The following is a 27,710-nucleotide window of genomic DNA, read 5'->3' on the forward strand; positions in this document are numbered from 1 at the left end:
TGAACATGTCATGAAGTTATGTCCGCGCAAATAGCACAACATGAATACACTCGCCCAGGTGTCAGCGACCCCGTCATGGTACCAAAAAGATCGCCAATGCTGGCGATGTGGAATCTCTGCTGCCTCTGCTTACACATTTTGCTAATATGAACAGTCTGCTAATATGAAGAGGAAAGAAGTAGACACAGCAATACACGAGGCAAAAAACAATGACAGAAGTCAAACTTCAGATACCTTTATTCTAAACACCTGCAATTAGCAACCAAGGCATTCATTCTAGGTAAAAAAAAATGGTGGAAAAGAAAAGGCACAGCCCAGAAAGCAAAGATACATAGTGACTTACATACACACATTTACAAGTGGAAGCCCTTCTTTGGAAAATTCCTGCACCTTGAACAAAGGCCGGTTACCCTGCTGTGTAACCAAGTAACCAGCAAGCCCCCCGACATACAGTGCAGCAGTATAGGCTGTGCAAATGCCAACTTGTAGAAAATACCGCCTAACAGTACTAGCGAGGGTCAGTGGTCTTGAAATTTGGAAAGCGCAACAGCTCTCCAGTTGTCATGCCAACGAACTGATCGCCACTTGTCGACATTGGACCTCAGAGATTCAAGCTGCTGAGATGATTTGGGAAAGCCTTGAAGCAACTCCTGCAAAGATTGCAACACACAGCAATATCAAGAGAGCAGGCATAGGTGAAGAAAATGATTATCACCATGACTACGTCCACTGCAGGGCAAAGGCCGCTCCCAATCTCTCTAAATAACCCAATCCTGTGCCAGCTACGGCCACCTTATCCCCACAAGCTTCCTAATCTCATCCGCCCACTCAACTTTCTGCCACCCACTGCTACACTCTCCTTCCCTTGGAATCCAGTCCCTTATCCTCAACGACCATCAGTTATCTTGCCTCCGCATTACATGCCCGCCTTAAGCCCATTTCTTCTTGATGCCATTAACTTGCTTTTATTCCCTGACAGACACTGCTCTCTTCCTGTATCTAAACTTTACACTGATCTTTTTTTTCATAGCTCATTGCGTTGTCTTCATCTGAAGTTGAACCCTTTTTGTCAGCCTCCACATTTCTGCCCCATGGGTGAGTGCCGGTAATATACAGCTATTGTGCACTTTTCTCTTGAGGGATATTGGTAAACTGCCATTCATGATCTGAGAAAACCTGCCAGTATTTCCACCCTATTCTTATCCTTCCAATTATGAAGTCAAGAAATCTATTGCACTGGAAAATTGGCCCTGGCACTTGGTTTTAATTGCTGATGTTTAAAATGTTTAGAAATGCTACAAATGAGAGATGGCTCCCTTCAATTCAAGGTTGGAAATTGTACTATATGATACAAACGACACATGACACAAATACATATGACACAAAGAAATAATCAATGGTGCACAAGTCATTATACACACGTGGAAAACAGAAGGCAAGGTTTTATGTAAGCAAAGTTTTTATCTAAAATGCATGCTACTGTGTTTCGTAAAGCCATTAGAGCTATACGGATGCATTAGGAATCTAAAGAGTGCACACACTTCACATCTTCACAGCAATAAAAGCTGCAAGAGATTTTAAAAACTTACGCATATCTGCTGACAAAGCTCAGTGCTGGTTTCAAACACGAGGCCGGTCTGCCCAGGCTTGACCAGCTCTCTCAAGCTGCGGTGACATCGAGAAAATAGCAGTGTGTGAATTACTGAACACTTGTCACTCGCTTAAAGGAATACAGGCACAAAAATTTAGTTACATGTTTTATTTATTTATTTTATCAATTATTTATTTATTGATTTATTCATACTGCCAGCACAGGCCAAGGCAGGAGTTGCAGTTTTGCAAGTACAGATTTTACTTTCATGAGTCTTGGTTTCAACAGCAAGCGATGGCTATGATGTGAAAGGTTAGTATAGGTCATGTGAGGCAAGAAAAACACAGCAATATAATTACTGCTTCTCTTGCGATTCCGGCTCTTGAGGCAGGTTGGCTTCAGTGTACCAGTGAATTGAAATTACAAAGCAGCGATTGTATCACAGTTATTTTCATGCCTCAAGAGACCTATATTCATCTGCAACCATCACAGCCATCGCTCTGCTGCTGAAACCGAAACAGGTGAGGGCAGAAATGCAATTGTTGATTATTTAGCGGTAGTATGTGAATACCATGTCACGATTCATATATACACTGACGTCTTTCGCATCCTTACAAAGCAGAAGACTGCAGATCACTGCCTTCTAATTACAGACGTTACTTTCAATGAAAATGGGCCCTTTACAAGAAAAAGGAAAAAAAAAGCACTGACAGCTGATTTGCATACTTAGGCCAAATGCGGATTAGGTGTGCTAGAACTGTGTGGCTATTGTTCTGCATTGTTTATCGTCGTCATGTATTATTAGTCACATTACTGCTGTGTGATTAAAGTGAGGTCTATCAAGTGCATTCTTACTTACTCCTTAGCCAGTAGATTATTCTCCCGCCAACTATCAGACTTGAGATATCACAGCGAAACAGAAAATTACACAATATCAAATGCATATGTCGCTGTAAGCCACCGGGGCTAACTAGAAGGCTATACAATGAACGCAAGTGAACAGAAACAAACAATTTCATACGCACACATCGCTGATAGCCGCTCTGGCTAACTAGTCAGAAAGAACTTTTTAAAAATGCACAGCGCTGGTCTACCCGAGCCGTTCTGTCGCTATCGCGTGTTCTTGACAGACTTTGAAAAACAAACCATTGCTAAGCCACTTCGGCCGAGGAACACAAAACACGCGCACAGCACCATTCTGAGAGTCTTTCCCACAACTTTCCTTGATGGTGCATTCCATTGCTTTCCCTTGGCGGCAACCCACACCTTTGCCCACGGTACACCCTAGCTGCATCGTGATACCAAGAATGATAACCGGAATACCAAATAGATTCTGAAAATATGATCTCGGTTTATAACATTAGTGGCAGGGCTGACAAGAATCTTTAGCAAACAAAGCAGAGGACATGCAAAAATGAAAAGAGCAGACAGTAAACAGTCTACGAACACATCTGCACAAAGACCAGTGTGGCCAGAAGATACCTGCTGCATGGTCAATTTTGGAACAGCCATCGTACAGACTGCTGCAGAAGTCTATGATCTGCACATGCTCAAGAAAAATTTATTGTAGCCCAGCCTGATGACCCAACTGCATGGTACTGGTGCCAGCGGGTGGAGCCGTGCACGTCCACCCACACTTGCAGGCATTTCAGGCGAATGGCTTTCGTGATGGTGTCGAAATATATATATATGCAATTTATATTACATAAGCATACAGGCAGCGTGAACTGTCATCGGTGAGCAGTAAATGCACCAAGCATGCACATGGTATTGTAGTGGTTTTTTAAAATGGTTACAATAATTACTCAGTGGGCTGTAATGCATGAGGCAATATAAGAAAGCAGCTAAGTGTAGCCTGCACAATAAAAACTGATTCCGAGTTCACTTGTAATGCTAGCCACCTGTTAACAAAGCAGTCTCGGTTTGTTGTTCTATGGAAGCAAGCCAAGTTAACACACAATTAATTCAGGAATTGATCAACAGTTCATTTATTGGTTTCCAATTGCCATCCGTTTTCACAGCCCAGTACGAGTCGTTAGCACCACTGCTGTCAATGCTACCATCATTAGCTATGCTTAGTCCACAACAGGACAAAGGCCTCGTCCGGTGACCTCCCATTACGCCTGCATGTTGCAACTGTCATGGCCGTCATATCTCAGCTAACCTCTCATTCCTTTCACCTCAACTTGTTATTTACTTGCATCACTATTTATTCACTCTGTCACTATCACAGATCACTACCAATTCTGCACGTTACATGCCCTGCCTTAGTCTTACCAGACTGTAAAACTAGTAGCGGCCACTTTGTGACTGCACGCTGTCATGTCAGTCACGCAAGGAGAAGTCATGCAAGCGGCCCCCATGTGTCAGGGCTCGAAAGCACCAGTCTCACCAGGGGTAGTCGATGGCGCAGACAGGCAGGCCGCAGCCGAACATGTCAACAACCTTCATGGGCAGGTCCAGCTTGCTCGAGGAGGTGTGCAGGCAGACGCCAAGGTCAGCAGAGCCTGGAGCAGACAGATTTCACAGAAAGCGTGACTTAGGTACCTCTCCGTGACGCATGAAGTGGATTAAGGCTTTGGAAGCTGCTGGCAAAGTTAACATTTAACTAAGCAAGGCAACGGCTGGTGTATGGATGCTTAATCGATTATACAGAAAAGAATGGGTCCGTATATAAATTCTCCTGTTAATTTCTCAGGCTTTCAAGCCACCATAACATCACACCAATTCATGAAAAAAGTGGGTGGCATATAAAAAAAATTGGCGGTGGTTTAACTCTGGTTAAACCTGGAGTTAAGCGATAGCTACAGCTGGCCGAGTGGAACTTGGTCACGTGACCAACCACGTGATCAACCACGTGAAGGCTCGAAATGCTACCGTAATGTAGCTATCGCTACAAAATACAAAGCAATGAAATTAAAGGATCCTTTTAGCATATGTCTGAAGCAACTTAGCACTGAGTCATAAAAGCTGCACAAGGCTTTGAATGAGATGACATGTGTCATAATAAAATTGACGCTTGGCTTATCGCTCAGCATGCGTGGCTTTCGTCAACCTTCCAGTGCATATCTCTATTATACCAGTGTTGCTTTTAGACAAAACATTCCTTTATGGCAGTTTCGGTGCTGAGACAGGGAACTGCACACTGTAATCCTTCTGTGGAAATACAATCAGTTAAAAGAAATTTGTTTCTTATTAGAACATCTGCACCAAAGAGTAGCCACACATTTCATTAAAGAATGACACAAGATGTGCCACTAGTGACGTGCAAAAGTGGTCACGTACCCCAAATTCTTTGTCAAACCAAAGAAAGAAAGAACTCTCACCGAGCAGCTTGGGGTAGTCCTGCGCTGACAGCCATGGCGTCAGAAACTTGACGTGGGCCAATGGGTCGGCGCGAATCAGGGATAGGTAGTGCTCCTTCTGGGGTCCCTTGCCTGCAAAGCACGTCCATGAGGCAAAAGAACAAGAAACAGCAGCAAACATTCGACTCTAAATGAAAGAAAAGATTAAACCAGTTTCCCTACCTAATGAGCAGTTGAGTAAAACCTCTACTTCTATTTAATTCACACCATTCAAAACAGGCACAAGGAACAAATTGAACTTGGGCTTTTTGTTTCGCATGACTTTGGGCCAAAATCCAATCGAAGTGAAGCCTACTAGAAAGCTTGGTCTGAGTTGCGTTCCTCATGCCTGTCATGTGTCGAGTGCACCCTGTGTATTGTGCACAGCTGCTTCACTATTGACTAACGTTCTATGATTATGACTGACTCCAAAGCAACGTTAACAGAACCCATCATGCATAAACACGCTTAAAAGTCACTACAGCCCAGCAACACTACAATTTGTGAACAAAACAAATGAAGATGTGTGACGCTTGCCCGATTAAGTGCAGCAAGTCTGCGGAGCATGATAAGAATGTGCGATGACAACACGCACCGAGGACCCAGAGTTCAGGCTCCTACACCGCTATGAATAAATAAATAAACAAATAAACAGAGAAACAAATAAATAACATTCACACTTAACTGCTGCACTGTAATGCCGTGCCTATACAGTGATTGTGAATCCACGAGTGCAATAAACGGCACGTAGCCTGACCTATTATCAACATAGCACATGAAACAGGCAAGCTCCTGTAGATAGCTTTAAAGTGCATTGTTGCATTTAGGTGCAGATTTAAGGCAGAGCTATGACCAGTTCCATGACAGACATGGGTAAGTGGTCTTGCGGTATATATTTCTTCGAAGGAACCGTTCCCTGCTTTTCAATTCACTGGCTGAAGTATGGTTACTAGCGCTAAAAAAAAAACACAAGGGACAGCGAAAAGATCCCGACGTGAAACATGGCATAAGCTATCAAAACACAACCGCTAACGTATGGGAGCTAATGGGAGAATCACCAGACACAGATCGTCTGGGCTTCACAGGAGGTGCAGCCATCAGTATGCACACACCATACAGAGACTGATGTAGCCAGCATTTTGATTTGGGTACTTTAAAAACAAGCCCTTGAAAACTGCAGAAATCATTAGCTTTGAAATTCAACTTTTAGAGCTTTACAAATGCAAAATTACAACTGCAGAAACATTCAACAACACCTGTAACAGCACTCATTGCTGAAGTCTTACGACAAAATTATGCCAAATTTTAATTTCCTGCGAAGCGTAGTTTACAGTTTCGACATCTTTTCTCATCGTGAAGGCACCACAACAAAAACAGAACCTCAATTTTTTAAGGTTCACACGCTTTGTTGATTAAACAAAAAAAAATTGGCAGTAGTTTAGCTTTGGTTAAACCTGGAATGACGCGATAGCTACAGCTGGCCAAGTGGAACTTGGTCACGTGACCAACCACGTGATCAGCCACAGCGCCATGCCGCCGGCAGCTGCTCCACACCACCTGACCAACCACGTGACAGCGTAGCGGCGCCCCCAAAGCCACGGCGCCGCCACGCCGAAGGCTGAGAATGCTACCGTAATGTAGCTATCACTACAAAAAAGAAATGCATGGTGTAAACAAAAATTCTTCTCTTTCATCAGCCACTAAAGCTTAACATTTTCTTTTATGCAAAACCATCATGAAATTTCATTCATCTTGGTGCAACAGTTGCTTGGTAACGTGGTTTTCTGCACTCCTATGAAAATCCGTGCTCAGCTTGAGCGAAGGGTTTATCTTGACATGTGCCAGCAAGCCTACATGACTACACGAAGGCCAATAGCAATAATGAAGGCACAGAAGGCAACATTCTGCTCACCAGTGATGACACAGAACAGATCTGGGAGGGCACTGTCACCCTGTTCCTTGCGGGCATTGTACTCTGCGGGGACAAAATAAAATGTCTGCCATTGTCATGCAATCCATTGGTTAGCACTTGCATTTCTCAGCTTATCGAATGCCACGGCCAAAAACTACTATAAACCAGTACAACACTTGGAAAATGCAGCACAATGATCAGATGCAATTCTATGGGGGTCAGGGGGGCAGTCAAATGGCGAGAGGGACCAATCACTTACAGCCCACTGTTCACCACCTGTGCTTGTTAGCTTGGTCTTGAAAACAAAATTTTATTAATGTAGTAATAATTATGAAATCTTCAGGGAACATGTATTATTGCACGCTGATTCTAAATATGTAATTTGATTTCATGTAAAGCAATTTCTTGGGCACTTATATCATTTTTATGCAATTATTTTGCGAAGAGCTTGGAAGAAAATTTGCTGTGGGAAAATCACTGAAATGTATGCCATTGGGTCGTCTTGATACTAAGGAATGCAATAAGAGTAAAATTATCATCCTGGCTATTATAGAACATGAGTTATAGAGTATTTAAGCTGCCACTTCAGAAAAGAGAATACACACTTTTCTTCGCATTTCTGAAGCGACAACTTTAAAACCATATAACTTAAGTTCTATGATAGGCGCGAAGACAATTTTACCGTTATTGCATTCCTTAGTATCAAGACGACCCAATGGCATACATTTCAGCAAGTTTCCCACAGCAAATGTTTTTCAAAGCTCTTCACAAGATACATGCATAAATATTACATAAGTGCTCAAGGAATTGTTTTACATGAAATTAAATGAGATACTTAGAATCGGCACACAAAAATACATATACATGTTCCCTAAAGGTTTCTATACTGTGACTTCATTAATAAAACTTTTCTTTTCCAAGACCAGGCTCCCCGCTTAAGCAAGCACCATGCCAGAGTGCTATCATGAGTGATCCTAGTCTCCTAGAGTAAAATATGTGACACAGCTTCAACATCTAATGCCCTCAATGAAGAGGAAAAGAACTTTGGAACTGCTAAATGAAAATGACACCCCCTCTAGCACAACTATTTTATTCAGGATGGCATAACACCTTGCGGTGCGCACAGGTGAACTGCACTGCACTAAATCCAGGGAGTCACGAAACTGACAACGTACTTGTTTGCTGCTTCATTGCAACCTCGTAGGTCTACTAAAAGCACAACAAAGCAGCAAGGCAAAGTGTATCGCATTTACCTTATTATCCCCTTATTATCGTCCCCTTGTTATGTTTGGACTAATAAAATTGTGCTTCAACAGTGAGCTTATTCCATGGATTTATGTCTAATGAACTACTTCCCATATAAAATCAACTGCACAAAAACATACGAACGTAAAAAGGTGCACTGAATGGGTCCCTGAAGCCCCAACAGTTTTCTCTATTTACAGCCTTTCCCCTCAGGGCCCAGTGTTGGACGAGTCGCAAGGCAGAATCATGCACCTTTCATGGTGTCGGCATCAGAATGCTTTTATGATGCATGCACTTGAACGCGCAGTCTACCGTACTTTCTGGCAAGAATGCTATCCGATTCTAGCACACTACTCCTGTGACCACCAACGATGAAACAGAGTGGCCGGCTAACAAGACAAATAAACTGCAAAAGAGGGTTGGGATCCTGACTGCCTAACAAATTGTTACTGGTTGCCTTGGTGCCCATTGGATTACTCACAGCACGGTTCATGGCCAGTAATGAGGATTCTGGTGCAAAGCAGTGCGCCAAAATGCGAGTCGGCTTGGTTTCAAAGAGAAATATACAAACATGTGCATACACACAAGTAAACACACACACACACATGCATGTACACAGACACACACTCACCTTTCAACGCTTCCAGAAGGACTGAAAAATCTTCGTCCTCTGCAAATATGGAAACATGTATCAATGAATGGCCCGCCGCGGTGGCTCAGTGGTTAGGGCGCTTGGCTACTGATCCGGAGTTCCCGGGTTCGAACCCAACCACGGCGGCTGCGTTTTTATGGAGGGAAAACGCTAAGGCGCCCGTGTGCTGTGCAATGTCAGTGCACGTTAAAGTTAAAGACCCCAGGTGGTCGAGATTATTCCGGAGCCCTCCACTGTGGCACCTGTTTCTTCCTTTCTTCGTTCACTCCCTCCTTAATCCCTTCCCTTATGGCGCGGTTCAGGTGTCCAACGATATATGAAACAGATACTGCGCCATTTCCTTTCCGCAAAAAACAATTATCATTATTATTATTATGTATCAATGAGTGGAGCCACCCAAAATGTAGTGGCGAGAAATTGAAAATACTACACCAGCATCATGTAAGGCACCCCCAAGAGAGAAAAAATAAGAGAGAGAAATAGTTGCCACCAACACTTTAAGGAAAGACCTCCCCGGAAGAAACAACCGATTCCAGTAGCGCTACGCATTAGTATAACCCTGATGACTCAAGCTGTCAGTCCTCTGAAAGCATGAAGGCTTACAGACAATGGAGCAAGTGCAGAGTAGGGAGCTTGTTTTTCACTTTCAGAGCTTGCAAAGAAGCGCCACTTCTGTGTAAGAATGCTCAGCAAGACATTTATGTGCGCCATGCCTGTACATTTATTGCCCCTCAAACAATAATTTGACTCCACGTGGAAGCTACGAAGCATCCCTCTTATCACGAGGTGATATATCATGAGGTAAAATATCATCCCTCTTGTGCCACCTTTAGCTTTGCTAGTGTGAAGAAAATGATGAGTAACAGCAATAAGCAAATAAACAAAACTATTAGCGACGTTCAGTATGCCCGTTGGACCCTTTGCATCTGCATCTGCAGAGAAGAAAAAAAAACTTCTGTTGCATTCTCTAAGCTATCTGTGGGCGTTGTCACAGTACTGCTGTTTATGTCTTTCCATCTGTCTTTTCTCTATTATATAGCTCGATGCATCTCTCAGTCAATCCCCTTCCAAACTGTCCTCCCAATAGCAATGCCCCTGTAAAACTGTTCAAACCTCGCTACAAACAATGAATCGTGGAAATGACAAGTTATGACAATGATATTTGGCACTGTAGAAATTTGCGCAAGCTAGACAGCTTCTCTGTCTAGCTGAAAAGTCAAGGTCGTCAGATGGATCTTAAAGGAATGCTGAGGACAAAGTGAACTTGCCCTGCATTGATAGATTTCACCACTCCAATGAAAAACAGGTCACTTTCGTTATATATGGTTTGGTTTCTCGGTTTTTTAACATCCTAAAGTGACTCAAGCTAAGAGGGACACCGTAGTGGAGGGCTTCGGATAATTTCGACCACCTGGGGATCTTTAATGTGCAGTGACATCACACAGTACATGGGCCTTTACCATTTCACCTTCATCAAAATGCAACTGCCACTGCCGGGATCGAACACAAGTCTTTCGAATCAGCCAGGCACCATAACCTATGAGCCACTGTGGTGGCTTCACTATAAATGGAGCTCTTATAAGCTAGAAAAGACAATAAAATTGCAATGACATCGATATTAGTGTTCAAGTTTTGGATCACTAAAGCTAAGCTACACAGCCATTCATTTTCAAAAGGTTATCACAGACTGCTTTTCATCACTGATGTCACTAGTTTGAACCAAGTGGTGAGAAAGAAATGTTCCATTTTAAAATCCAATTTTCCAAACAGTAAATAATCTGCTGCCAAACAAATGTTGAGATACCCAGAAAGAGCCACGAATAGAATTTTGCCTAGAAGAAAAATTGGGTGCATGGACCGAACACTGCATTTTAAGGGCCCAATTCTTTGTCTAAAGTGCAGGATTCCGCAATGGCTTTGTTGGAAATGCTGTATCAATTTTTACCAAGAATCTCTGAATCAGTGCCTGCACCCATTTTTACGTTTCCCGATGCTGGAAACCATGATTAGCGAGCGCGATGGCAACTGCATGTTTGTAAAACTGCTGCACCAAAAGCTAATACAAATCTCACCCGGCAGACAGTAGTAACATATTTTTAGTATATTGTAGCATCCATACTAGTTTCCACAACCAAAAGCTTTTACGGCACAGTGACGTAAGCCTCGCCGCCGAAAGTTTTAGTTAGTAGACCATGGCTGCCGCTCTATCCTAGTAAATTAGAAACACTGCAGTGCCATATGGTTACAAAAGCTTAAAGTGCATGGTCGATGATGCTAAGGAAGCATTGCTTTTCATCGAAGGGCACACTGGAGAGAGTGTGAACTATAATAAAACATGACGAACGCCCCTGAATGAAAAAACTGTGCACTTAAAACAAATAAACAAAATTTTACCAATATGCTGTCACATGGTGGGCTACACTGATCATGGCGGGTGTCACTGTAATATCGCTTTTTATGCGATTTTCAATGCCAAATTAAAATTATAAATCCTCATTCCTTTGATATTGCAGTGCTCAATTCTTACAATATAAGGTGAAATGTTTACATTTCTGCCATAATTTTTACGACACGTTTTGGTCAGTGATCGGTGCCTTTAATTGATAATAAGCACTCATGCTTCAAGCACAATGTGTCAAGCAGTTAAGTTGGAACCATAGGAAGATATAGCAAACCTGTCCAACTGGTGCTGCTAACAATAAGAGCCGGTCGATCAGGTCTCAGCACCACTGCATCCGAGTTGGACTCGGCTTGGGTGAACAGGTTGCTTTTGCCAGGCCCACTTGGCTCGTCCTGTTGTCCACTGGCGAGCTCCGAGTATTCCTCAGACAGACGTTGGAACAGGGCGTGACGCTCATCAAAGTCGGTCGGCTGAAAGGTCGATGGCGGCTTGTCGTAGAGGACATCTGCTCTGATGCACAAATCAAAAGAAACGACATGTAGTTCGAGAAATCCTCTTAAAATGTGCCTCATTTAAAAATCAGGGAACAAATACAGTAAATATAATGCTGCACTTGGCTGGAGATTAATACAAATTCAATGCTGTTTAAAAAACGGCACTCGTAGTGGGGAATGGGGACTCTGTCGGGCATCTTGTAAGGTCCAGTAGCTTTAAAGCCATAGGAGCATGCTAGTGTTCTCCTACCACAACCACTGCAAAATTTAGTAAGGGCTATATCAGACACTATAACTTAATGAATTACCTAGACCCTTTGCACCTCACCATTTCATATATTACATCATTTCTCGGCGATGACGCTTAGTAGGCACTTAATGGCCGCATTTTTATGTTCTCCCCCTTTTTTTTTTGTTCTCTAATTTACATTCCTCTCCTTCCATCTTTACCTCTCAAATTCCCTTCCCCATGCAGAGCAGCATGCCAGCGTCGGCTAAATTCTCTTTTTCTTTAAAGGGTTTCTCTCTCTCTCTTTACCTAGGCCCTGGCTAGTAGTGCATACAAATAGGTACAGAGTCATTAAGAGGGTCAAGTTGTAGTCCCATTTACTTCCCCCCCCCCCCCCCCCCCCCCTCAAATTTAAGCATCTCTCACCATCTCTGTGTGGACTCCAAGGTAGCACTGGAATGGCTTGCCTCATGACACTGCACTTCAATCCAATCCAACAAATAAATACCTGAGTGAGCCACCGCTCACGAGGATCCTCTCCAACATAAATAAACAAGCAGGTAAAGCCATTAGTATGTCACCTGTATGTGGTTATATTTCCGGTAATATTTGTGTCGCATCACAAATTCCTTTTAAATGAAAATTAACATAGCACAGTGCACACAGTAACCAATCTCCAAAAGATCTATTGTGCTAGCACATTAAGTGGTGTTTACTATACACCACAGTGGTTGCGTTTAAACTGAATTCAATTTCAGAGCATATATATATGATACACACAAAACTGCACATGGGCAGGGCATATAGTTAAGGGATGTTGAGAACCTTACAAAAACTGGAGCCAAGAGCAGACGTAGCAGAAATTAGAGTCAGTGCACATGACTGTATTACGTGCAGAACTGACAGCCACTGGTCTATTATTTCAAGGTACCTGAATGGATGCTTTATATACAGTAAAGCAGAATGAGCGCTCAAAGGCGACAGAGCAAATTTGCTGAATTAATGTGCACAAGACAGAAGCAGAAGGAGGTAACTGCAAGAAGCCTTTGTCCTGCAATGACCTCGACTCGGCTCATGACGACGACATAGCGAGCACGTACATTTCTGCCGTTGCTGCAAGCAACAAAGGCTGCTCTATGACCTATTACACGTTTTATTACTATGACCTATTACAGTGGCTCAGTGGTTATGGTGCTCGGCTGCTGATCCAAAAGGCGTGGGTTTGATCCTGGCCGCGACAGTTGGTTCCTTCTGATGGCGGCGAAATGATAGAGGCCCGTGTACTGTACAGTGTCAGTGCACGTTAAAGGTGCCAAGCTGATCGAAACTATCTGGAGACCTCCACTACAACGTCCTTCCTGGCCGCTTTGGGATGTTAAGACCCATAAAACCAACCTAAAAGCAAACATGTTTTGAAAGAGCATAAAAAAATAGGGGGGGGGGGGGGGGGGGGGGGGGGGGGAATCTTTAAGAGGCATGAACACTTGTGTCAGCATTTAGACAGTCTTGGTGTCGCAGCTCAATAGAAAAGGCGTTAAGATGAAGCTTTACCTCTCAGAGCGTGTTTTTTTCTTCGGTCTTTAATGGGCTGTCTTTCTGACTAAGTGATTGTGAAGTCACTGCAATCCTAAATAACACGCTCCTGATGATATTAGAAAATAGCTTCAGCAAAGCAAAAGGTAAGTTGTCGCTGCAGGGATTTCTTCAAGTAAAAGAACACCCAGACTCACTGCACTCCCCAGTTGGATTTCAGGTCCTCCTGCATAGCTTGTGACACGCAGAATGCACTGGCCGCCTTCCTGCCAAATGTCTTCTCACACCTACAGACAACCATGAACACGCAATCAATAAAAAACAGCAGACGGCTAAGCCCGACTAAGAGCGGAATATCGTGCTGTAGCACTAGTTAGGATGGGCATTCACCATGAAGGCCTTCACCCTAAAGGCCTTTACCATAAGGCCTTTACCTAAAGGTCTTTTGGTAAAGACCAGGTGAATGCACCTGACATGTTGCCCACAACCTGGTATGCAGGTGGGCCGCCTGCCACAAATCAGGCTTCAGGAACGTACGTATAAACGTATGCCCGAAGTCGGAAAATGCGCCTAATTGTGCTACCACGCCAAAAGAAGAAAAATATGCATCCCCCCCGCCCCCCCCAAAAAAGAAACTTTTAAGGTGTAAATGCATTTTGCAATGACCAGCTGTGCTGCCAGTTGACGACAGCGTAAAATCACATATGGTTAGATGCACATAGACTTCATTCTGTCATGACAATAAGAAGCATGCCTGCAAGGTGGGGCAAAAGGAGGCAGGCAAAGCAACACATTTCTGATGCAGCCCTCACTAACACATAACGGCCACAGTGCAAAAAAAGTATGTAGCTTCGCAGGGTCAATAAATGCCTGGCAATTACCGATGCCCATTCAATCATTGTGTCTACTCTGTCTTGAGCCCATAGGGGGCACCACTGGTTGCCACGACTTTGAGCACAGGTGGACAATCAACTTCAGCCATGACTGGAAACTCAAGAAATTTTCTCCAGGAAACTAGTGGCTCGAGGAGGCGAAGCAGGAGCACGGTAATTCTGAGCGGTTGCGCGGCTGTTCAACATCAAATTATACGTATTTCAGTGTTTTGCATCAGACGGAGGAAAAAAAATACTACACTGTGGCTGGAGGAAAGAAGCAGACAAAACCAATTTTTTGCACCTGCTCAAAGCCACTAGGCTGCTGTTGCTCAAGCTATTAGTCCTTGCCATTCCCAGAAGATGGCAGCACACGTCCACACAGCTAGCCAAGGCAGAGTTCAGGAGGTTGGTAGGACATGGCAAGAGCCAACTATTATCTACTGCTGCACACACTAAACAGCTACTGTCTGTCAAAAATATGCAGCCCAGAGGGTTTGCTTCTAGGTCATGCAGTGCGATTAATTCTGCACTGTCATTATTCTAAATTTCTAGAAGGTGGGAGGAACGCTTGTCTTCGCTCCTACAGAACTTATGACTCCTAGGGGTGCAAGAGTGCCCGACACATAGCTCAGAAGCAAGCCCCTGGGGGCTGCGTACTTTTGACAGAGACTGTACTAATGACAAATGTGTTGTACTGCATGAGACAAGCCACAACCCACAATCTCTCTGCAAAATATGAATGCAAAGAAATCGCGAGTCTATTAGGAACAGAAGTTTATCATTGAGAGACGGAATCCTAAATGTTCAGTACACGGTACAACAACAAGGCATGCACATAATGCTGCAACAGAGACATATTCTGGTCTCTGCCTGGTTCAGAATTACTTGTCAAATCATCAATTGCCTTACGTGGCTTTTTGTCTCGCCGTGGACTTGGCTACCTGCTCTCAGTGGACCTACTAGCCATCCACAGCTTATCCACAAAGTCCTCATCTCATCCCCAATCCACTGTCGACCTTTCTCTCTTCCTTTCAAAATTTCCAGGTTCCAGGCTGGGCCAAGTTGCCTTTAGAATGGCTCCTCTGCCTTTGCTCTCATTAAATTATTCTATCCTTTCTACTGTTGCTGCTTCTACGAACAGCTGTAAGGAGTACAAATGCATAAATTAGCAGATACGATCATCATGAAGCTTCTGATAGTACTGAAAACTGTCCTGTACGGCCACGGCATCAGTGTGGCTATGCAAACTTGATTGCACAGAGCTTAAAACATTTAGTACAATGATGCAGCGAAGTTTCAAGACACCCAGGAGTGTTCTGGTTACGAAAATGCACAACGCTGCTCCCAGAGTTTACTTTTACAGCAAATTCTGAAGCAATGTCTGACCGCTTCAGCTTTCTTCATAAACCCACAAAAACATGCGAACTTAACACAAGCATGAACAAGCGTGAACACAAGGTGAACAAGGAACTAGCGGCTGAGTGAGTGTCTACGGGGTTGCCACTATTTATTGTTTTTTCAATTTATATAATTTTTTCATTATCCTATTAAGAGGCACCCAAGTCTCACCAGTGACAGATGCGAACCAGCAAGTGCTGAGGGCCCAACGCCAAAGCCAGGATGGAGTACCCGTAGTTGTGCCAGTCCACCACAAGTGCCGAGCCCCGCAGGAGGCAGCAGAACCACAACACTGGTAGCGTTGGAATGGATGGGGGATTCTGGAATGACAGTTGAAAAAAATAAAAAGAACAAGATTATGAGCTGATTTCAATTACTAAAAATAGACAGTAAAAATGCGAAGTGCACTGCAGTGTTCCACTTAACACTAATACCTACTGCTACACAAAAACATTAGCTGAGCTGTGCCAGTACGTACTTATACATTACATTCAAGTACTATTCCTCTATTCCTCTATTCCAGCTCTATTCCTCCTAGGCTCAACTGCTTCACACGCCAGGTCTGTTGTAAGTACTAGGCCATCAATTCAATGCAAATACTCAGGTTGTTTTCTTTTCATGTGGCTATGATGGCCCCAGAAGGCCATTAGATATTTCAGGCATACAATAATGCTTACTTCAACATACTTCGCAGAAGTCTGCTGCTCAAAACCCCGTCCTGCTCACATCATGCAATAAACAAGCGCAACACACCTATTCCAGAGCAATTCAGTTTTTTTTTTAATGAACAAAGAGCTTTGAGTGTACGTCCCCATTAAAAATGCGACACTTAAGAGAGTGAGAGCTATATTTGCGATGTCACCCAAAACCTAATCAGAAGCCTATCGGTGATCATGTGACCACCCCCCCACGTGTGCTTCGATTTATCATTTTCATCTTCAGGTGGGGGTGGCGAGCGCTTCCCCGTGATCATGTGATGATGAGGAAGTGCACGGGGAACAGAAAAGCCATCACGGGGAAACGCACGCTTTCTCGTGGTTGTGGAGCTTGAGAAACCCAGGTTGCTCGTTCCCTGCAAACATCAGAGAGTTCCTTGGGAGGCTACGCCAAGGCAGGTGAAGGCCTCAACGCCGATGCCAAATTTTCACCTTCATGGCCCCCCTAATGCTCTCGCATTAAAACAAGGCAGAGAAAGGAAAGACCAGACAAATGCAAGTGCAGAACCTTCAACAGTTTCTTATTCTGAGTAGTTCACTGTTCCCAGGCAGCCTGTATACACTATGCCTGTGAACCGCCAGAAATAAAAACAGCTGAAAGGTGAGTGCCTGCGTTTCTCTCGTTAGTCCCAGCTAACAACCCATAGTCACAACAATGATTAATTGCACCAACACCCTTTTTGGACAATAAGCCATTTGGACAGTAGCCACAAGACTAGCACATGATTCACTTTGACAACACTGTCCTTCCAAGAGAGCAAACCACCCTTCCCCACAGTTGGCTCGTTTTGGTAAGGCACAGATAAATTTTATTTGTTTCCACATCCTTAAGCGAAAAAAAAATATTTTCTCATTTAGTCACTGGAGAAGCGATGTTGTTATTCCAGTGACTAATGTGACGAGATTAGAATTTAACCTTTATGGCAAGTGTGCAAGAACGTCTGAATATTTGTAGGGCATGGAGGAAGACTATATAGGAGTGGAAGCTCCCCCGTCTGCGGCGACCAGAAAAGGTCACAAGCCCGCGGCGCCACTATACTGCTGGCGGCGCCTGGCGGCCTGGAAAGAAACTACTGAAATACGTCACGGCGTGCCCGCTGAAGCAAACACCCGTGTCGTCTGCTTGTCGTCTGCTTTGAGCGCGTGCCGGAGCCGCCTGCCCGGGCGCTGCATTTTTTATTTTTTATCCCTGCTGCTTCTACGAGGCGCCGCATGGCGCCGCCACTGCATGCAACCCCGTCGGCGCATACAATTGTGACTTTATCTGGTCGCCTGCGCTCGCTCGTGCTGACGGGAGTTTCACCTCCTATATAGTCTTGCCCCGTGTTGTAAGGTTAGGAGAACCTTCATCACCACCCTTGATCACCTTTTAGCTTCTAGGGGTGCTGTAACCTTTCCACTAGAGGGCTGAAAAGCAAACCACCTGACCTGAAACCTTTGAGGCCTGAAATATGCCCACTTCCCTGACTACATTAACTTTATGGCTCACACAGGTGAACACAGGTGTCGAAGGCAATGACCGTTTAACCCCTGAGAAAGCCCGTCACATAGCCATCATTGTAAAGATAGATGCCATCGCATAGGAGTATGCTTGCAAGCACAACATGTGGCTTAATACTCACCTGAACAAGAACACGACTAGGCTTAGGTAGGAACATCATGCTCCAGAACAGCACCAGGGACTGCCACACAACCTTGAGGAAGTAGGCTGCCAGCCTCGGAACATCTGAAAAACGAGAGACCCAACAACAATACTAGAGTGATTAAACTTGAAGGGTTATCAGAGAAAATAAATAAAGCGACAAGGGACACAGAAAGTACTGGTTTATGGGTGTTTAACTACCCAAACCGAATCAGGCTATGAGGGACGCCGTAGTGAAGGGCTCCGGAGATTTCGACCACCTGGTGTTCTTTAACGTGCACTGACATCGCACTGTACAAGGGCCTATAGCATTTCGCCTCCATCGAAATGCGACCGCCGCGGACGGGATCTAACCCTCATCTTTCGGGTCAGCAGCCGAGCGCCATAACCACTGAGCCACCACGGCGTCCACACATGCAAGTAAACTTAAGACCAAAGGCAATGCAAAAACAACGGCTAAAACAGCTAGTAGAATGTGCACGACAGACATCTTTTAACCAATTTCTACGCGCATATACTAGAATCACAAAAAATGATTTGCTGAGATTCTTTAGTTGCTGAACCTGGTAGTTCAAATGACCGAAGTGAAGTGAGAGGATGCTAAAAAATCCAATAGATGGAAAGGTATGAAATGAATTTTATAAAATAAGCACTGACAGTGGTCTCTTAAACACACAGACGAATCTTCCTGCATGCTTTCCAAACTGAAGTGCAGCAAACAACTCAAAATGCACACCATCATAACCATGCCATGGTGATGACTTCACCGTGAGTGAAAGAAACTTTGGCCTGCTTCAAATACTGGATTGCACAATAGGCTTTTTAATAGAGGACAGTATGAATGCTGAAATTTCTGGATAAAATTACGCTATGAATATGAAGAAAAAATGGCTTAAAATATCGAATATTTGGTCTGCATAAAATATATTCTCAATGAAGATAAACAGGCAAGTGTTGTCTTTATTTTTTTCCAAAGCTGTTTGGTCCTTGCCACCAAAATGAACAAAAGTAGACTGACTCAGCACCATTAAAAAAAACAAACAACGTGCACATAAATTTATACTGCTTGATTAGACAGCATAACAGTATGCATTCTGTAATGTAGTCATTATTGTGGACTTTGAGGAATCAGAAGAAATGTCCAATTTATTCAAAGTTCAAGTTATAAAAGAACACCAGTCAGCATCAGAAAGCGGCAAGCAGCTGGGTTCAGACGACTGGTGAATGCGCAGTCGTCGCAGGCTGGTGGCAAAACTCTGAAACCAAAACTATACGGTCACGGTTGCCCGTCGTGTCGCAAGACAATGCGGGCAGGGCAATTGTTTTTTCTTTCGCCCAATCTAACCTCTGTTGTCCTGGCTTCCATAATGTGCACTTCATATTAGCATGGGCTACATTGCACTGTGCAGTAGGCGAGGTTTTTGCACAATCGCTTGCCCTGCTGATAGCATCTTGGCTCAACCCTCCTTCCCCCCCCCCCCCCCCCCTTTCCCTACCTGTTGTCCTGATCTGATGAGTGCCCCACACGAAATTCAGCAAGTGAGCTTTCCTGTATGTCACAGTTGACCAAAAATACATGGCAGAGCTAACGCTATAAGAGTTGTGAGCACGACAACAGCTTTGCCAGTTACTGCGATGTCCACCTCCTTTCGTTCCAAATGGGCTGTTCGGCGCGCAGGACGCGCGGAACGGCAGGGTCGGGCGTGAGTGAGCTCCCTAAAACAGCTTTCCACTGCAAAAAAAAAAAAGCACCGGGTACACCACCCTCTTGAACCTGCCAAAAGCACTCCATCCCATTCTTAATCTCCTAGGTATTTCCCTCTAGTGGTCCGAATGTGCATTCACTATTCACTTGAGACAGATGTATTCTCCAAACCATTTCCAATGCTTCGCTGCGTACCCTTGTGTGAAGGGGTAAAGGCACTGCGCACTGTTCCGGATGAATGCGGCAGAAGGTGCACAACCCTAACGCAGGACAAACTGCTCTAGTGGACGGACCATTCTCTAGTGGTGTTAAATCTACAACCTCTACTACAAATTCTACAAGCAACTTACACTTCTGGAAAGCGGGTGGCTCCTTCATGAGGTGGAGATGGATGTTTGGGTTGGACAGGACATTGGGGCCAGGCTGAGAACCTGAAGAACGGAAACAAGGGCTTCAAATTTAGTAAGGCGCTTCGCACATCATCAGTGAGTAGGAACTCTACTGTATCAAATGGGAGAAAAATGAAGTGAAAACAAGAGAACAGCTGGTTCCACTTTGAGCGAGACAATGCAGCACAATACCTGGCATGGACAAGGTCTGTGTTGTATGGAACAACTGTTGGCATGCTGTTTATTACACAAATGCTACTCACAAGTCTCTGACAAAAATGGCTTTTCAAAAAACTTCCCAGAACAATTAGCTTGTGACAGGAACAAACTAAAATCCTTGTAGTGGTTGGTGCCCCAAGTGTACCCCTAGCACTCTGAGAACACCAGGCACAATGAAGGAAAATGGTGCTTACAGCCTAAACTTCTGAAATACCAGCAGTGCGATGCGAGACCTATCAGTTGCTTGAGTAGCACAAAAAGTGGCATAGAAACTTTCGGAAAGCAGCACAAATATACTTGATCATGTTCAGATTAAAAAAAATTGATAAACATGCAGAACTGCATAAGGTTCCTCCCTTCTTTTTGGCACCTATGACATTAGAGTGGGCACAAGGTTCAAACACAGCTTTCGATTATGACAACAGCGAAATTACCACAGCGCGCACAAGTAACAACTGCAGTTTGTTGTAAAACCTACAGCCAGTGTCACCTAATCATTGTTCGAATTTACACTGCCTGTCATGCGCAAGAATGCTGCATAGTTGACTGGCATGCTGGCTGTATTATTACTAGCAGCCCTAACTGGCCAGCCAGCATACACTATCCATTTACATACTGTTCATACACACGGATGAATATCTGAACTTGGCTCGACAGGTTGACAACTGCTCTACCCTCCACTAAAATACATGATCTTGGTAAGAGCAGTGGTAAGCCAAAGGCAGATGCCATCTAACAAATGCCTCCTATTATCAAGGTGATTAGTGGGCAATGGTGATTTCCCACCACATTCATACAAGAGCTTTTATGCCAAAGACAGTAATAATAAGTTATGAAAGGAGAGTATATAATTTGGAGAAATTGGTAACTGAAGATGGGGATAATTTAACTCTTTATGAACAAAACACGCTGAACAGTGTGCTGCACAATGTCTGCTTTAAGGCGCTCATGAGTAATGATAACGCAGCTGACAGGCTTTCGTACCTGGCTGTTCGTGTAAAATGCAAGCCCATAGTACAGCCAAGGTTTTTGGCCTTACAGAACAAGCTTCATTTTCCCCTGTGCCTAATGATGTCACAGCACACCTGCCACTCTGAGCAATCAAACCCAAATCTGGACCACTAATAAATAATGATAAAGTTAATTATTCATTTCATTCAGGATTAACTGAATGTTTGTATCAAGACCAATGGGTTAAGAGGTATTCATTAAAAATAAAGTTTCTTTCTTTTCATTACCAGTTATCACAACAGAAAAATGTATCCTTATAAATTAACTGCTTCTGTTATAATGAATGAACTGCTAAACAGGCTCCAAGGGTTCTCAAACTAATTTCCATGAAAACCCTGGGTTCCTTGTGAGCATCTGAATTCATGAGTGCCTGAACTGCCACCTTTTCTTTGGCCCACTTTATATTGGGTGTAACCGTACTGCAGTTGCTTACAACCTACTGTTTCACTACACAGCCAGCCATTATTAACCTTGGCATCTTTTGAGAGGCTATGGATCTGCATGCCCTTTTTTTGCATGCATGTTTCGCAGAAGAAAAAAAAAAACAAGCCATGATCAACAGGTATCCCCAGCTCATTTGGAAAGCTGTTAGGCTTGCCAGAAACTAACAAAATTCACAATCTGTGAAGTATTCTGCGGTCTGCTAATGTGTCAAACACAAAAAGTCTTCTAGCAGGTCCCAGAAATACAGTGTGGTGAGCGCACAGTCCTGAATGCTGTTCTGCATATGAATGGAACAGCACAGTCCACTGACGTCGACACTGAGACTTCAACCGGGACTGATGATGTCAGATCTTTAAACAAAAAAGCTCCGACTAGTACTGCACTACTTAGTTTAGCAAAACTGCACATCAGCATTGCAACAGCCATAAATGTCCATAACCACGGCATTTTTTTTTCCCGCATGCTGGGCCGGAGCAAGTCCTGATTTCGGCACAAAGCAAGAAGGGTCAATGGTGTCCTTGTGAATTTTCTTTCCAAATAATTTTAACAGCACAGTACTGAGGTACCATCCATCACAGATTCATGTAATTCAGAGGACAAGATGTTCTAGTGAAAGACATTACCCCTGCAGTCACGGAGCCCCTTATGTGTATATAACTTGTTTGATTCAGTTTTGGTCACTTCTGAGGATTTACGGCAGATGTAATGTGCTGCAAATGGCTGGAGCTTACGTTTGAATTCCTTTTCAACAAGTCACATAGAGCTATATGAAGACAGGCACGCGAGATTAATGCAGGAAATTGGTTTCAAGATTGATACTTCAAGCAAAGCTAATACCGGGGCCAATCGGTTGATCATTATGCGAACGTATGCGCTAAAAGTGACACAAGAAGACAATACACAAGAAGAACACAAGAAAAGCGACACAAGAAGACACAAGAAGAAGCTAACAACTTGTTAGCTTGCGCTTGTGTATTGTCTTCTTGTGTCGCTTTTAACGCATACGTTCTCGTAATGATACTTCAAGCTTTGGCAGTAGCTGTTGTATGTCACTGGCAAGTTTGTGTGTTTGCTTGTTTTGTAGCACCAGCACTTTAAAAGGTCATTATTGTGTTTTTCTACTTACATAATGACTTCATATGACAAAAATGAGTCAAATAAAGTAAAATTAGGACCTTCATGCAATGTTGGGTCATGACATGGACATGTGAGAATGCAAGTAAAATTTAACAAATTTAACTTAAAGAAGGGCGGGAATCTTAGCGTGCTTCTTGCAAACCTTGAATTTTTTTTCCTTATGAGATAATACCAATCCAATCAATCAATTCATGACTTGAGGGGTTCGTAATCAGGCATTATTGTACAGAGCAAGCTGTGCTCTTCGGAACTAATTTTGCAATGATATCACGCTGATCAGCTGAGCCTCGACAAAAGTAAGAAGGGGTTCAAAATCTCCCAAGCTTTCATTCTCCCTAGGGCAACGAAGTCACAGTGACAGTTGTACCACATACTCCCACAGCAGCACCACAAGTCCATCTTGATCACATGACCATAGACGGCACATTGTAAAAGGTGCTGACTCCCTAGCCGTCACGATTTAAGCTACCTGCATAACATCACCCTTCTGCCCTGCCCAGAAACTTCTCACTCTCATCAGCTCACTGCATTCTGCTGCAGAGACCTTCTCTTGAAATCCATGCCGTCACCCGATGGTCTTTGAGGTTAACGGAATGACTCCCTAGAGAAGCCAAGCAGGAGTTAGAAGGTGGGTGGATGGGATTGGGAAGCTTTAACGTACAGGGTGATTCACAGCTGGCATGGGCAAGTGCCCCAGATCACAGAATGATGCCTTCGTCCTGCAGCAGACAAGAATGCCACTATTCTCATGGGCCATCAAGCAAATACAAAACTCTATGGTCATGACACCAAGATGGCAATGTCGGTTTCTCGAGAGAACGTCCCGTACATGCAAAATACAGTGCAAAATACACCACCAAACCAATTTCAAAACTTGTTTTCGGCATTTTTCACCAGTCCAGAGATACATCACTGGTAATGCTCACCAGAGTATGCCACCACGTCCACCTCAAACCCTTCTTTTGCAAGAGATAAGGCATGGTAGTTCATGCGTGGACTGTGTCCAAAGTCACCCAGCACCACAACTGCCACCCGGCCCCGCCTCTGCGCATCTTCAGCCATGGATGGTTAGATCCTGCACAGGGTCAACGTCAGTGCTATGAGAACACTTATTATTACAGTGCTTAAATTATTACTTCATTTAGCAACATGAAGACACACAAGAACTGAAAAATAGAAAACAACAAGCTGGAAAGTGCACACTATACAAGCTTTGATCAAATATGCATTGCTTGCGTGTATATAGCTGCCAACGGTGGGGCTTCTGCAACCGAGGTTGCTCTCCCCGAGCAACGTCTTGCGACTAATCATTAATTCAACTGCCACCTGCAACAGTGCGCAGTTTGCTCACAATCCGATGGGCAGGTTCTGATGACACCAGAGGGTTACTTGAGCCAGGTGGCCCACATGCTTCCTAAGTTGCTTCTCAGAGGATTTTTCGTGAATTTTTTGCTCATGGTAAACGACGCCAATGCCAGATTTTCTGCGACACGAGCTCCTTAACGCTATCGCGTTAAAATTTAGGATTTACCTGTTCTGAAGTGCGCACCAAACGCTCGAAGGCTGCGGTTATTGAGGTCAAAGTTGACATGATAAATGCGCGCCACACACAAGATACATCGTTGTGTTCAGTGCACTTTCCTTTGCTGGAACTGGTTCTCTAGGATATTCCGTGGTGAAGAAAAGCTTGTGTTCGTCGAGTTTCCTTCCGCGGGTACCACTGCGCTTAATGTGACCAAATGTTGCGCACACAACCACACTGAAACGACCCAGACTGCACGCGCTAGGAGTTTGCTAGTGGTTCATAAACATGGTGGAAGCATATTCAGAAAATCATTCGACTGATGTCAGTGCAAGCTACATGCCGACTGCTGAAACACTAAACGAGCACGATGCGAAAGATTCTTATGGGTTGCCAATACTACAGACAGCACGGATTGATTATTAATGCCGATCAAATCGGGAAAGTACATCATCCGAACTTGGTACTGAAGTAGCAAGACTGTCAAATGCCTTTGACTGCTGAAACACTAAACGAGCACAATGCGAAAGATTCTTATGGGTTGCCAATACTACAGACAGCACGGATTGATTATTAATGCCGATCAAATCGGGAAAGTACATCATCCGAACTTGGTACTGAAGTAGCAAGACTGTCAAATGCCTTTGACTGCTGAAACACTAAACGAGCACGATGCGAAAGATTCTTATGGGTTGCCAATACTACAGGCAGCACGGATTGATTATTAATGCCAATCAAATCGGGAAAGTACATCATCCGAACTTGGTACTGAAGTAGCAAGACTGTCAAATGCCTTCTCTGCGTCAAATTTCAGCGCGAATAAACAAGAGGTTTAATCGAGAATAGCATTTTACAGGGTGCGTTTCACGTTGCAACAGTATATAGTCAGCTTTACAATGTCCCCACGTCTAACCCGAAAACACTTTTTTTTTTTTATAGCACCACTTTTGATCGAACATGTTTATCCTTACGGTATTAAAATGTAGCCAGCAGGTATTGGTAGCCGCATTCTGGGGAACGTAGGTATGATTAGTAATGCATTCAGCCAAACAATTAGCTTATGTAATGCTTTATCAGTGCTACCTTGGTGAAACTGCGAAAAATCTAGATAAACATTAAATAATACTGTTTTTATTGGTTCCCTGGATATTCGGTCAAGCTGTCTTTTGAAACCTTTTTTCATTGCTTCAGAATATTCACGCCCACTACCGCCCTCTCTCCAGCGGAGGTAGTGAGCACGAATGATATCAAAAAGTTTATGTCCGCACAGACAAATCAGAGCCCCTACTCCCGGGGGGTGATATATTACGGATAAAACGCTTAATGTCACGCGATTACCTTGGTAACGCTCCTGAGAAAAACGTGGCACCTTCCTCGCCGGACGGACGCCTACTTCGTGAACGCCTGCCTCAGCTGCGGCGGAAACTGCAGGCTCGACTGAAGGAAGCAAGCCTTGCAGAAACGCCTGGCGTAGAACACGCTGCACTCGCTCGAGTGGCAAACGGCGCGCCGGCACACCGAACAGTGCGAGCCCACGGCGAAGCCGCCCAGATCCTCGCCGGAGCCGTCCCTGACGAAGTAGACTTTCTCGAGGAACCGCAGACCGAAGCGCTTGATGCTGTCGCACTCGATGTGATACTTCTCGCGCATACCACACACGCTGCACACGAAGTAGTTTTCTTCCGTCTGCATCTACACGCACGCACACACACACGCGCGCCGGGCCGTCGACAGCTACAGCACTGATGTTTGCGCAGAGAGAGGAGACGCTGGCTTGCGAGACACTGAACTGCGCTTAATGGTGGTTAGGTTCGCAGAGTAGAGAGCCGAAACGTAACCAACGGCAAAACATGCCACCGTCAACACAGGTCCGACAGTACCCACAGGAAGCGGCTAGTCCTGACTTGGTTTCGGCCTAACAACGTCTTCACGTCATCGCAAAGTTTTCCTTTTGTTTTTCATGGTTTACAGCTAATGTCATGTGAAAGCGTTTTGAAATATAATACTAATAATAAAAATATGTTGCCATAGTTGATTATAAAAGGTACAACCATTCTTTGTGCTTATATAAAGAGCGAAGGTTACGGCGTTACGGTTGCCGCACTATGGCAAAATGGAGAGGAAGAAAAAAAAAAGGTTGATTTGCGCTGGCTGCTCCAAGCAGGTTTGCCATTCTTTGTGTATATTAATTGAACTGCATCGTGCTCTTATCACTGATCTCCACTAGGTGGCTGGATGCCGCATTCCCGCTTTCCGAAGTGGGCCCAGGTGGTCGAAATTATGCCGGAGCCCTCCACTACGGCACCTATTCTTCCTTTCTTCTTTCACTCCCTCCTTTATCCCTTCCCTTACGGCGCGGTTCAGGTGTCCAAAGATATATGAGACAGATACTGCGCCATTTCCTTTCCCCAAAAAACCAATTATTATTATTATTAAGTGAAGCCACCGGAAGTTCGGTTGCATGTCCCGGAAGTTCGATGTCTGCTGTGTATTTCAATGCAGAAAGTCGCGTCTTTCGCCCTTCCGTTCTCAGTTTTTCGCGTTGTTTTCGTGTAACGTCTACTGTAATATCAAAGGAATAAGCAAGTTCAACGCGAGAAGTGTGTGCATTGTTTGGGGAACCCTGTCATTTCAGAGCAACCGAAAAAAACAGGCAGGCAGGTCTCACCATGCCGCGGCAAAGGGGTACGTGCATTAAACACTATTTTCTGATCTGGTTCTTGTCTTCCGAGCGTAATTAGGGGAAGTAGTGGAATGACGACGAGTCTACGTCATCTTAAAAACAAATTTTCGTGTTGCAAAGAAAAGGCAATGGCGCGGAAATCCTGAAACTCGAACTGCGGCTGTTTCATTTCGGGTTGGTGGCGGACGATGTTTCTTCTCATCGACGGCAGGTGATGTTTATCGCTTTAGTGTGTCATTTACCTTTCAGACGTGCTTTTAATCTAACTCAATAGCACAGCCACGTTTCACCTACACAGCACGAGAGAAACGACTGACGAGAAAGACGAATGCAGCAGCGCATGTGAAGTGCTGTTTGAAGTGAACTGTACTAAGCATCACACGAATATCAGCCCATTCAGGCATAATTTGCTACAGCACGAAACAGTACTTGATACGCTCCGTCGAAAAAGCAGTACCATATACCTTTTGGACGCGCTAATGTGAACCAGCAGAACACCGACGGCACCTCACAACATTGTGGCCTCGCCCTCACTCCGGTTCGGTCTAAGCATGATTCGGTAAAATAG

The 27,710-nt window shown here is 44.2% G+C and overlaps 2 protein-coding genes across 2 annotated transcripts; both read right to left on the minus strand.

The window, feature by feature from the left end:
- Positions 1 to 385: 385 nt before the first annotated feature.
- Alg1 (ALG1, chitobiosyldiphosphodolichol beta-mannosyltransferase) lies at positions 386 to 26,358 on the minus strand. Its single transcript, XM_077634675.1, has 13 exons — positions 25,798 to 26,358; positions 23,864 to 24,012; positions 20,088 to 20,168; positions 18,013 to 18,116; positions 15,846 to 15,994; positions 13,599 to 13,688; positions 11,420 to 11,655; positions 8,724 to 8,762; positions 6,848 to 6,910; positions 4,918 to 5,028; positions 3,984 to 4,098; positions 1,590 to 1,665; positions 386 to 650 (listed from the first exon to the last, which is right to left on the minus strand). Exons 2-13 carry the CDS (start codon positions 23,997 to 23,999, stop codon positions 519 to 521), a joined length of 1,332 nt encoding a protein of 443 aa, XP_077490801.1. The 5' UTR covers positions 24,000 to 24,012; positions 25,798 to 26,358; the 3' UTR covers positions 386 to 518.
- LOC144102334 (cysteine-rich DPF motif domain-containing protein 1) lies at positions 25,849 to 26,151 on the minus strand. The gene has a single exon (XM_077635629.1). The coding sequence runs from the start codon at positions 26,149 to 26,151 to the stop codon at positions 25,849 to 25,851; it is 303 nt and encodes a 100-aa protein (XP_077491755.1).
- Positions 26,359 to 27,710: the final 1,352 nt, after the last annotated feature.

The sequence above is a fragment of the Amblyomma americanum genome, chromosome 8 (assembly GCF_052857255.1).
Source record: "Amblyomma americanum isolate KBUSLIRL-KWMA chromosome 8, ASM5285725v1, whole genome shotgun sequence".
Classification (NCBI taxonomy): Eukaryota; Metazoa; Arthropoda; class Arachnida; order Ixodida; family Ixodidae; genus Amblyomma; species Amblyomma americanum.